Source organism: Saccopteryx leptura, chromosome 2, assembly GCF_036850995.1.
Source record: "Saccopteryx leptura isolate mSacLep1 chromosome 2, mSacLep1_pri_phased_curated, whole genome shotgun sequence".
Classification (NCBI taxonomy): Eukaryota; Metazoa; Chordata; class Mammalia; order Chiroptera; family Emballonuridae; genus Saccopteryx; species Saccopteryx leptura.
This window is the reverse complement of record NC_089504.1, coordinates 75,972,502-75,985,228: the sequence shown is the minus strand read 5'-3', so window position 1 is coordinate 75,985,228 and position 12,727 is coordinate 75,972,502. Positions and strand designations below refer to the sequence as shown.

General features: G+C 37.0%; 1 protein-coding gene and 1 pseudogene across 1 annotated transcript in view; one reads left to right on the top strand and one right to left on the bottom strand.

Annotated features, from left to right (window-relative positions):
• CCDC171 (coiled-coil domain containing 171) overlaps nucleotides 1-12,727 on the bottom strand; it is a 395,587-nt gene that overhangs the window by 315,327 nt on the left and 67,533 nt on the right. Inside the window, exon 8 of the mRNA XM_066368208.1 lies at nucleotides 4,018-4,110. Within this exon, the coding sequence (XP_066224305.1) occupies nucleotides 4,018-4,110 (93 nt within the window). The remainder of the gene's footprint in view (nucleotides 1-4,017; nucleotides 4,111-12,727) is intronic.
• LOC136393831 (acyl-CoA-binding protein pseudogene) lies at nucleotides 8,264-8,696 on the top strand (annotated as a pseudogene).

The window sequence follows — 12,727 nt, the reverse complement described above, 5'->3', positions numbered from 1 at the left end:
ACTTAACCCTGAATCTAAAAGAATTAGAAAAAGAACAGCAAGTAAAGCCCAAATGTAGTAGAAGGAAGGAAATAATAAAGATCAGAGCAGAAATAAATGACATAGAGGCTAAAGAAACAATACAGAGGATCAATGAAACTAGGAGCTGGTTCTTTGAAAAGGTAAAAAGACTGATGAACCTTTAAGTAGACTCACCAAGAAAAAGAGAGAGAGGACTCAAATAAATAAAATTAGAAATGAGGGAGGAGAAATAACAACTGACACAACAGAAATACAAAATATTGTAAGAAAATACTATGAAGAACTGTATGCCAAAAAACGAGACAACCTAGATGAAATGGACAAATTCCTTGAAGCATACAATCTTCCAAAAATCAACCTGGAAGAATCAGAAAACCTAAACAGACCGATTACAACAAATGAGATGGAAACAGTTATCAAAAAACTCCCAACAAAGAAAAGTCCGGGGACCAATGGCTTCACAACAGAATTCTACCAAATATTCAAAGAAGAACTAACTCCTATCCTTCTCAAACTATTTCAAAAAATTCAAGAGGAACAAAGACTTCCAAGCTCCTTTTATGAGGCGAGCAAAACCAGGCAAAGACAACACAAAGAAAGAAAATTATAGGCCAATATCTCTGATGAATATAGATGCTAAAATCCTCAACAAAATATTAGCAAACCGGATCCAACAATATATGGAAAAAATCATACACCATGATCAAGTGGGATTTATTCTGGGGAGGCAAGGCTAGTACAATATTCATAAATCAATCAATGTGATTCATCACATAAACAAAAAGGAGAAAAACCATATGATAATTTCAATAGATGCAGAAAAAGCATTTGATAAAATCCAGCACCCATTCATGATCAAAACTCTCAGCAAAGTGGGAATACAGGGAACATACCTCAACATGATAAAAGCCATCTATGAGAAACCCACAGCCAACATCATACTCAATGGGCAAAAATTAAAAGCAATACCCTTAAGATCAGGAACAAGGCAGGGGTGCCCCCTTTCACCACCCTTATTTAACATGGTCCTGGAAGTCCTAGCAACAGCAATCAGACAAGAAGAAGAAATAAAAGGCATTCAAGTTGGAAAAGAAGAAGTAAAACTATCATTATTTGCAGATGATATGATATTGTATATAGAAAACCCTAAAGTCTCAGTCAAAAAGCTACTGGACCTGATAAATGAATTCAGCAAAGTGGCAGGATATAAAATCAATACTCAGAAATCAGAGGCATTTTTATACACCAACAATGAACAGTCAGAAAGAGAAATTAAGGAAACAATCCCCTTCACAATTACAACCAAAAAAATAAAGTACCTAGGAATAAACTTAACCAAGGAGACTAAAGACTTGTACTCGGAAAATTACAAAGCATTAATAAAAGAAATCAAGAAAGATACAAGCAAGTGGAAGCATATACCGTGCTCATGGTTAGGAAGAATAAACATCATTAAAATGTCTATATTACCCAAAGTAATTTATAAATTCAATGCAATACCAATTAAAATACCAATGACATACTTCAAAGATATAGACCACATATTCCAAAAATTTATATGGAACCAAAAGAGAACACGAATAGCCTCAGCAATCTTAAAAAAAGAAGAATAAAGTGGGAGGTATCACACTTCCTGATATCAAGTTATACTTCAAGGACGCTGTACTCAAAACAGCCTGGTACTGGCATAAGAACAGGCCTATAGATCAATGGAACAAAACAGAGAACCCAGAAATAAACTCACAGTTCTATGGACAACTGATATTTGACAAAGGAGGTAAGGAAATACAATGGAGTAAAGACAGCCTCTTTAACAAATGGTGTTGGGAAAATTGGACAGCTATCTGCAAAAAAATGAAACTAGATCACCAGCTTACACCACTCACAAAAATAAACTCAAAATGGATAAAAGACTTAAATGTAGGCTGTGAAACCATAAGCATCTTAGAAGAAAACATAGGCAGTAAGCTCTCCGACATCTCTCGGAGCAATATATTTGCTGATTTATCTCCACAGGCAAGGAAAATAAAAGACAGGATAAACAAATGGGACTATATCAAACTAAAAAGCTTTTGCACAGCTAAAGACAATAAGAACAGAATAAAAAGACAAACTACACAATGGGAGAACATATTTGACAATATGTCTGATAAGGGGTTAATAACCAAAATTTATAAAGAACTTGTAAAACTCAACACCAGGAAGACAAACAACCCAATCCAAAAATGGGCAAAAGAGATGAATAGACACTTCTCCAAAGAGGACATACAGATGGCCAATAGGCATATGAAAAAATGCTCAACATCACTAATCATTAGAGAAATGCAAATTAAAACCACAATGAGATATCACCTCACACCAGTCAGAATGGTGCTTATCAACAAAACAACACAGAATAAGTGCTGGCGAGGATGTGGAGGGAACCCTCCTGCACTGCTGGTAGGAATGCAGACTGGTGCAGCCACTGTGGAAAACAGTATGGAGATTCCTCAAAAAACTGAAAATCGAACTGCCTTTTGACCCAGCTATCCCAGTTTTAGGAATATACCCCAAGGACACCATAGAACGGCTCCAAAAGGAGAAATGCACCCCCATGTTTGTGGCAGCATTGTTCACAATAGCGAAGATCTGGAAACAGCCCAAGTGTCCGTCAGAGGACGAGTGGATTAAAAAGCTTTGGTACATATATACTATGGAATACTGCTCAGCCATAAGAAATGATGACATCGGATCATTTACAATAACATGGATGGACCTTGATAACATTATACGGAGTGAAATAAGTAAATCAGAAAAAAACTAAGAACTATATGAATCCATACATAGAAGGGACATAAAAATGAGACTCAGAGATATGAACAAGAATATGATGGCAACAGGAGTGGGGGGTGGGAGGAGGGGGGATGGGGTGAAGAAGGAGACAGGGGTTGGGGGAGGGGAGGGGCACAAAGAAAACCAGATAGAAGGTGACAGAAGACAATTTAACTTTGGGGGAGAGGTATATAGCACAATCAAATGTCAAAATAATCTAGAGATGTTTTCTCTCAACATATGTACCCTGATTTATCAATGTCAGTGCATTAAATTTAATAAATAAATTTAAAAAAAAACAATAAGGTAAAACTGCAAATTCTAGTAACAAAAATTTAGGGGAAAAAATCTAAGTCTTAAAAAAAATCCAAGTTAAATTAAGTAACTTCAGACTTACAGTAATGGAACTTTACACAAAACTTTATTTACAGCGTAGGCTGTGTTTGTGGGTCAGACTTGGTCTATGGGCAGTAGTCTACCAACCCCTAGTTCAAGTGCATCAGTTCACTTAGAAATTCCTTCTCATTCTCTAAGAACAGGTAAAGGCACTTTTCTTAGTACACCTTCATTTAATTCCCCTCTCTGATTTAATCCTTCTCTTTATTATGTTATTGTAGTATTTTAGTATTTCATATTTCTATCTATTTATTTATCTACATGTCTACACAGTATTTCTGATGATAGAATGTAAGTTTCAAAAGAAGCTCCTTCGCCTTTTATACCTTCGGCTTTTAATACACTGACAGGTGATAATGCACAGGATAGACACTCAATAAATAAAGGTACATTTTTTAATGTTTTTAAGAATAAATTCACCTCATAGTTATTGATAAAAAGAACACTATGATCAACAAATCTTTCTGGAACAGATTTGATGATAAATATTTTGGACTTTGCAGGCCATGAGGTGTCTGTACCGACTACTCTACTTTGCCACTATAGCATAAAAGTCAACAGGAACAGGCAGTAAAAGCTGGCCTGTGGGCTGCACTGTGCAAACTCCTCCTCTAAAACAGTGGAGTATCTTCAACCATATCCTTACAGGAAACAGGATAAATGTCCTAACAATATGTTACCCATTCTAAATGCACATCTTAGTTCTCTGAATACATGCTGTTTTCCTGAATACATGCTGTTTTCCCCAGCTTAGTAAAATCCATACAAAAAAATGTGTTTACATTTTACCTGAATAATTTCAGAATTAAATTTTGATTCCAAATGTGCTGCTCTTTCTGCTTCAATGTTTTCTTCTAATTTCCTCACTCTTATAGTAGTTGCCTGAAAACAAATTAGAAGTTTGTTTTAAATAAACATGGGGATTTAAAGTGGATGTGGATGACTACAATCAGAATTGTAATTAATACTTTAGATTAATTACATGGCCTCTTTTTTTTATTTTGCAGGAATGTAAAGTCATGTAAAAATCATACTCAGGAAGAATGCTCCAGAATTTGCTTTCTTTTTCCTTCTTTATAAAGGTATAATTTACATAAAATGAACTACACATATTAAAAGTGTATAATCTGAGCCTGACCAGGCAGTGGCGCAGTGGATAGAGCGTCAGACTGGGATGCGGAAGACCCAGGTTCGAGACCTCGAGGTCGCCAGGTTGAGCACGGGCTCATCTGGTTTGAGCAAAAATTCACCAACTTGGACCCAAGGTTGCTGGATCAAGCAAGGGGTTACTCGGTCTGCTGAAGGCCCCCGGTCAAGGCACATATGAGAAAGCAATCAATGAACAACTAAGGTGTCGCAATGCACAACGAAAAATAATGATTGATGCTTCTCATCTCTCCATTCCTGTTTGTCTGTCCCTGTCTATCCCTCATTCTGACTCTCTCTCTGACTCTGTAAAAAAAAAAAAAAGTGTATAATTTGATAACTTTTGACACATAGAGACACCCACGAAATCATAATCAAGAGAGGAAATATTTCCAATACCCCTTGAAGATTCACTTTGCCTTTTGGTAATTCCTTCAACTGGCCCTCACCACTCCATCCCTACCCTGAAGTAACTACTGATGTGTTTTTTGTCACCACTGATCAGCTTATATTTTCTGAAATTTTATATAAACTGAATCATACTGTGTGTACTCCAGTGGTTTTCAAATGTCACTAGTTCCACAGACTGGTGCCGATCCACCAGAAATTTCTTGCAGGTTCTGTGAAAGCATTAACTACCCTCATGTTGTATGAAGAGTATAAACCCCTGGCGGACCAGCTCCGGTCCACAGACTGGAGGTTAAAAAACTACTGGTGCACTCTGGATTTGGCTTCTTTCTCCCAGCACAATCATCTTGAGATTTACCCACGTGGTTGCACGTATCAATAGTTCATTCTCTTTTATTGTTCAAGTGTCCCAGTGTGTTGATATACCACAAATGATGTTTCTGCTCACCTGCTGATGAGATATGAGTTGTTTCCAGTTTAAGCTACTACAAATGAAACTGTTATGAGCACTTGTATCGACATACACTTTTATTTCTCTGGAGTAAACAGTGAAGGATACAATCACTGGGTCAAATGGAAGGTGTTTAATGCCAAAGCTTTTCAAATTATTTCCAATTTCAATTTTATACATCCTCACCAACACTTGACATGGTTATTTTTGTTTGCTTGCTTTTCTGTTTCTTTTGGGGGGGGAGGGTTAGACATTCAAATAGGTAAGTAATGGTATGTCATTTTAGTATTACTTATACTTTGCCAGTAACTAGGAGCAAAGAGAAGAATGAGTAGTGACTACTAATGGACATGAAGTTTCTTATTGGAGTGATGAGAATGTTCTGGAACTAGATAGTGGTAATGTTACACAAATTTAGAGCTATACTACAAACCACTGAATTCTATATTTTAGATGGATTAATGTATGAAAATATGAAGTATATCTGAAAAAAATAGTAATTCATGACTGTAAGAACCAAAGACAATGTCAAAGAAGTGACAGCCACTTCAGTCAAGCTTCTTGATTTCTGACTTTGAATCCTTAGAACAGGAATCCACATTGGTTGTAAGTATAAAGCATGGTACCAACTATACAGAGAAATTCTTATGTTTAACCAGATTAAAATAAGCATTACCCAAGGCAAGCCCAATACCAACTGTGTGTGTGTGTTTATATAAATACCACAAGGTGAAGTTCTTGTCCTTAAAAAAATTAAGGTCAACTTTGTCAGTATTCAGTATGATCGTTTTTGGTTCTGTAAGTTAGAAGAAGTCTAACCAGTCACACAGAAATAGCCCACAGACATTGAGAATTAAAGGATAAGAACAAGAAAAAGCTAATAAAGTACAAATAGAGGAAAGAAACAAGTCTAACAATGTTAATATATTTTTTAGATTTCAAAAATCATATGCATAAGTCTATCAAAATAGTAGCCTTATATTTTATTAAAATGTAGACTATTCAATGATTCCATGATAAAAGAATCAAGAGTCTTCATTTCTTATGTGTATGTTATGTTACATTAATTAGTTAAGTCATTTTCACTCTGAATCAAGAAGAGGTTATTTTTCCTGTCTAGACCAAAATTAAATGGGTTGAAATAATAGACCAGAAATCACATCTTTATTTTTATACTTTCCTACTTTGAATGAAATATCCAGAAGAAAACAAGTTTAAAAATTGTTTATTATTACTAAAACTATCAATTCATCAGTAAGGGAAGTAAAAAAAAAAAAAGATCTTAAATCTTTAAACAAAGTCATTCCAAAAGTGGGCTTTGTTGACAGACATTATTAAATTAAAGAAACCCTCCTAATACTTTTTTATATCTTCTAGTATGGTCAATTAATTCTTATATCCAGCAGAGGGTGCTAGAGGAACATCAATGTGCTATTCATAAAAATTATTTCCAATAATACTGCCTAAGGTAATGAGCACAACAAGCATAACTGTCTCATTAATATCCAATATTAATGTAATTGAGAAAGCAAGGGCAAAAAACATAATGGAATTCAGATTAAAATACAAAATCCAACACAAATTCATATATAGCACAAGTCAATTTAACTACACACAGGTTTGCCCATAACAGAAGTATTATACTACATTTTATCTGTTCCCTAACACTAGGCACAGCAGCATTCTTCATGAAATACAACAGTCACATATTTTATCTTTTATTAGCTGGTTCTCATGTCCATTTTCTACTGCAATATACTTATCGAGAGATTTTTTTTTTTTTTTTTTTTTTTGTATTTTTCTGAAGCTGGAAACGGAGAGAGACAGTCAGACAGACTCCCGCATTCGCCCGACCGGGATCCACCCGGCACGCCCACCAGGGGCGACTCTCTGCCCACCAGGGGGCGATGCTCTGCCCCTCCAGGATGTCGCTCTGCCGCAACCAGAGCCACTCTAGCGCCTGGGGCAGAGGCCAAGGAGCCATTCCCAGCACCCGGGCCATCTTTGCTCCAATGGAGCCTTGGCTGCGGGAGGGGAAGAGAGAGACGGGGGGGGGGGGGGGGGGGGGGGGAGAAGCAAATGGGCGCTTCTCCTATGTGCCCTGGCCGGGAATCGAACCCGGGTCCCCTGCACGCCAGGCCGATGCTCTACCGCTGAGCCAACGAGCCTTATCGAGAGATTTTTATTTCAGTAAATACTATGTGTTCATCCTAATTATTTTTTATTTTATGATGTCTGTTTAAATCACAATAAACCCAATTAGATCATCTACCCCACTTTAAGAAACATTTGTGTTCGTTATCTAAAGAAGGAAATATAAAGATTGATGTCTCCTGTCCAACCCTTTGATATATATTGTTTTACTGTAACACGGAGAATGAGCTGCAGGATCCAGTTCAGCAGCAGAATTAACCAAACATGTCAAGACATTCTCTGCACCACATTTGCTCCCACAGATTCCATGGGCCTGTTTCAAAGTTTCACAATAGCCCTGGCCGGTTGGCTCAGTGGTAGAGCGTCGGCCTGGCGTGCAGAAGTACAGGGTTCGATTCCCGGCTAGGGTACACAGGAGAAGCACCCATCTGCTTCTCCACCCCTCCCCCTCTCCTTCCTCTCTGTCTCTCTCTTCCCCTCCCGCAGCCAAGGCTCCATTGGAGCAAAGATGGCCCGGGCGCTGGGGATGGCTCCTTGGCCTCTGCCCCAGGCGCTAGAGTGGCTCTGGTCGAGGCAGAGCGACGCCCCGGAGGGGCAGAGCGTCGCCCCCTGGTGGGCGTGCCGGGTGGATCCTGGTCAGGCGCATGCGGGAGTCTGTCTGTCTCTCCGTTTCTAGCTTCGGAAAAATACAAAAAAAAAAAAAAGTTTCACAAAAGTTATTAAAATGTGGACAATGCATTTGCTGAAAGACTGGGCAAAAAGTTCCTACTACATTCTTTCCTCCTGAAACAGATATATCCAGCTTAGAGAATATATGAGAACTGAAAGAAATTAATCAAGCAGTGAAACTTGATATGCAAAATTTAGCACACTAAAATGGACATTAAAAAAAAAAAACAGGAAACATTGCTTCCTGACCAGTACCGCCTCTGTGAGCTCCCTGGAATCCTTGCAACCAACCCCACCAGCACATCCCAGGCTAAGTCTGACAACGCTGCTGAGGATGTTAAAGCACCTCAAGACCAAGCCAGTTGATAATGAGATGCTTGTTCACCTACAGCCACTACAAACCAGTAACTGGGAGTGACAGAAATACAGAACAGCCTAGGATGTTGGACGTCAAAGGCAAGGCCAGTAGAATGCCTGAAATGAGCTGAAAGGGACATCCAAGAAGGTGGTCATGAAAGTTCACACCAACAAAGTAGAAGAACTAAAGAAAAACCATGGGATAGAGGGACTGGGTTTGGCTTCCGGCCACACATTTCAACTAATATCAAACCTTGTTTTTCTAATACCATGGATGAAGTGAGGTAATTAAATTAACCCTCTTCCTCAGTACTATCCAGGATATGGCTCTAACACATCAGGGGCTGAAATGGTTACTGATCTTGCTGAGTAGTTTAGATTAAAAGTGCATTTTAAAAAAAGAAAGAAAAAAAGGGGAGAAAATATCACACAAGTACAAACTAGTTAGAGATTTCTCAGTAGTCTGTTTGTAGCACTGTTTCTAAACAGTTGCACAGAGTTTACCCCAGAATATCAATGGCTATCTAAATAGAAAGTGAATCTTACTATTTTTCCAGATTTTATCACCTGATATTTCCATTAATAGACACTTCTACAAGTAACCAATATAGTAATAATCTACCTTCAAATACATGATTCTAAGGGACTAAATCATCAGACTGATTAAGTCTATAATGGTTATTTTCGTGGTAAGTATATTTTGTTATATTTTTAATGACCATAACCGATTTATTCTATGTGCATTAACAATTGATTATAATACTTATTCCCTACCTGTATATGAGAAAAAGAGTAGTTGCTGTACTTTGAACCCTTAAACCGAATATCTCAAAGTATTTTTATTACCAAGAAAGACATCTTAAAGGGTCAAAGTCTCATAACTATTTGATAAGTGTGTGTATATATATATATTTGAAAAAAGAAGCACCATGATATCACACCACTTAACCTGAGTCATATACATTGGGAGGGGAAGGTCATAACTAAGAAAAATCTATGAGCCCTTTACTATTTATCATCCTTGTTCTAATCAAAGAACTTGAAAAGGAATATTATTCAATTAGTCTGACCTTTAATAGATTCTATTTTTAAGTTGCTAAGTATCACATCTACACGAGAATGTACTTACATTAATATTACTGATATCAGTCCTACAATTGAATATTAATATTCTACAGTTTTCAAAGAGTCATATGTATTTTGTCATTTGACATGACAGTATGGTATGTTTTACAAAACAGGTCAATAAAATATAACACATACTTTTTAAATCTTTAGTAAGGCATTAATATTTGAAGATGAGGGGTATTTTTAAGTAGCTCTCTTATTTTGCATGTAGCCAGCACACTATGTAAGAAAAACAATTCTAGTCTGAAGCAAAATTAATGCTTCTTTAGTGACTTGGAATTGTTGTGTGAAAGTAAATAGCTGGCCTCCAGGCCAGGAAAATCCAATCCACTGAAGTCTACCCTCAAAGAAATCCAAACATATTTATTTTCAATCTTATTAAGTAAGGAAAAGATACTTTATACAAAGGTTTATAAAATTATTTAAAACAAATGGACAGGTTTGCAAACTTTCATGATAATCTCATTGATATTTACAATATAGGTCAACCAAAAAGGAAAATGGAACATTATATAGGACCTACAATATGCCGGACACCATACTAGGTCCTCAGCTCTTATTACAAGGCCAAAAGAGGCGCTGACATACTTATAAGTATTTCCATGTTAAATAAGGTAAAAAAAAAAAAGACCTGTGTCATGCCTGACCAGGCGGTGGTGCAGTGGATAGAGCGTTGGACTGGGACATGGAGGACCCGGTTTCATGATCACGAGTCGCCAGCTTGAGCACGGGCTCATCAGGTTTGAGCAAGGCTCACCAGCTTGAGCTGGCTCAAGCAAGGGGTCCCTCGGTCTGCTGTAGCCCCCTGGTCAAGGCACATATGAGGAATCAATCAATGGACAACTAAGGAACTGCAATGAAGAATTGATGTTTCTCATCTCTCTCCCTTCCTGTCTGTCTGTCCCTCTCTCTGTCTCTGTCAAAAAAAAAAAAAAAAAAAAAAGCAAACAAACAAAATAAAAAATCAAAAAAAAAACAATAGTGGCAGCTTAATTTAAAAAAAAAGAAAGACCTGTATCATGGGTGAAAATTGACTTGCCTCGAAAGGATACCCCTTATACTTCTCTGCTATAAACTTGTAACTGTCGGCCTGACCTGTGGTGGCGCAGCGGATAAAGCGTCGACCTGGAAATGCTGAGGTTGCCGGTTCGAAACCCTGGGCTTGCCTGGTCAGGGTACATATGGGAGTTGATGCTTCCAGCTCCTCCCCTCTTCTCTCTCTCTGTCTCTCCTCTCTCTCTCTCTCCCTCTCCTGTCTAAAATGAATAAATAAAAAATAAAGAAAAAATTTAAAAAAAAAAAACAAAAAAAAACTTGTAACTGTCTTATTGAGGGCCAAATAATACTTGTTCTCCAGAATTCTCTAGGTTATTTTGAATAAACTGGCTCACTTAAAGCAATCCTCACTCTAAAATTACAGCAGTTTCAAGAAATAGCCGAATGCACAAATATTCAGAGCTCTATTTGCTCATCATCTTAACCAGGTTAACTGTGCCATTTGCAGAGACACCTCAAAGTTACTCACTGAGGTGGCAACAATCAGAGCTGAAACGTTTCAGAATGGACATAGTAAGGCAGCGGAATGACTACAGCAAAAAACTAGAAAACACACATTTTTTTCTTCACAGGAATGAATAATGAAGTATACTAGTACCATTCAAATTGTAAAATAGTTTAATGGAAAAAAGTTTCTATTACTTTTTGGTATAATAAAAGAAACCAGATAATGAAGATAGGAAATTTCAGAAACAGAATTTATAGACCACAAATTTAAATTGGCATTGTAATAAGTTAATTTGGCATTTTTACAGTTTATTTTTATTTAATTTTTTTTTAACTTTTGACAGAGACAGAGTCAGAGAGAGGGACAGATAGGGACAGATAGACAGAAAGGGAGAGAGATGAGAAGCATCAATTCTTCATTGCAGCACCGTAGTTGTTCACTGATTGCTTTTTCTCCTATGTACCTTGAACCGGGGCTATAGCAGGGCGAGTGATCCCTTGCTCATGACAGCAACCTTGGGCTCAAGCCAGTGACCTTGGGGTTTCAAACCTGTGTCCTCTGTGTCCCAGTCCGATGCTCTATCCACTGTGCCACTGCCCATCAGACTCTTTACAATTTTTTTAACGTTTATTTTATTGACATTAGAGAGAGGAAGGGAGAAAGAGAGAGACATGAACATTGATCTGTTTCTGTATGTGCCCTGACAAGGGATGGAACCAGCAACCTCTGCACTTCAGGACGATGCTCAACCAACTGAGCTATCTGGTCAGGGCAATTGGGCATCTTTAAAAGTCATCTTTACGTTTTCTGGAAACAAAACCTTCAGCATTAAAAAAAAATTTAATGAATTTACAATCTGATAATCCATTATAAACATAAATATAAAAATGTATAATACTTATAAGCGCAATTACTATATAACCCAAGCAATTTCATCATTCACCTACTTTATAGCTAGTAATCAACACTAACAGGTATTTAAAAATAATTCCTTCAAACACATCATGGCTTTATAAGGATGAATCAGATGAAGCTGCCTTCATGAACAATAGGAAAAGACTAATTTCTTTTCCTTTTTCAGATGAGTGTAGAATATGTATATAAAGAAAAGAACTACATTCTACCTTTCATGTTACTACAATATAGATTATGACTGACAGAACCAATTCAGCATTTATTTGAAAAGAATGTCTCTCCACTGTAATTTTCACAAGATTCTTCAGTTCTCTCAGAATTAGGTTTGCATCTTCTCTTTTCTTATTGAGTTAAGCTTATTTCCCATGATAAAAAATAACCTCTCCTAGTTGTAAGGAGGTTCATAAAAGCCATAGATATTTCTTTTCCAGTTCACTTTTCCCCTGGTTCTGTGGTATCCAGCACCACATTTATAAAATTGGATTGGGAGTTTGTTTGCTTTTTTAATCTAAGAAACCATTGATCAACGTTAGGATGATTAAGCCACACAATGGTATATAGCTTATCAGATTTAAAATACAAATATATAAACTTCTTTGGCCCAGGCACATAAAGAAGTCACTTCTTCATGAACTGCAACTATTAAAAAGCTTCACTGAAGTTTAAAACATTTATTAGGCTAAATATCTGCTATATTCGTTGCTTCAGTCTGATATTACTGACATTAAATTATGTATTCTAGTAATTAAAATTTTAACAGTTTTTCT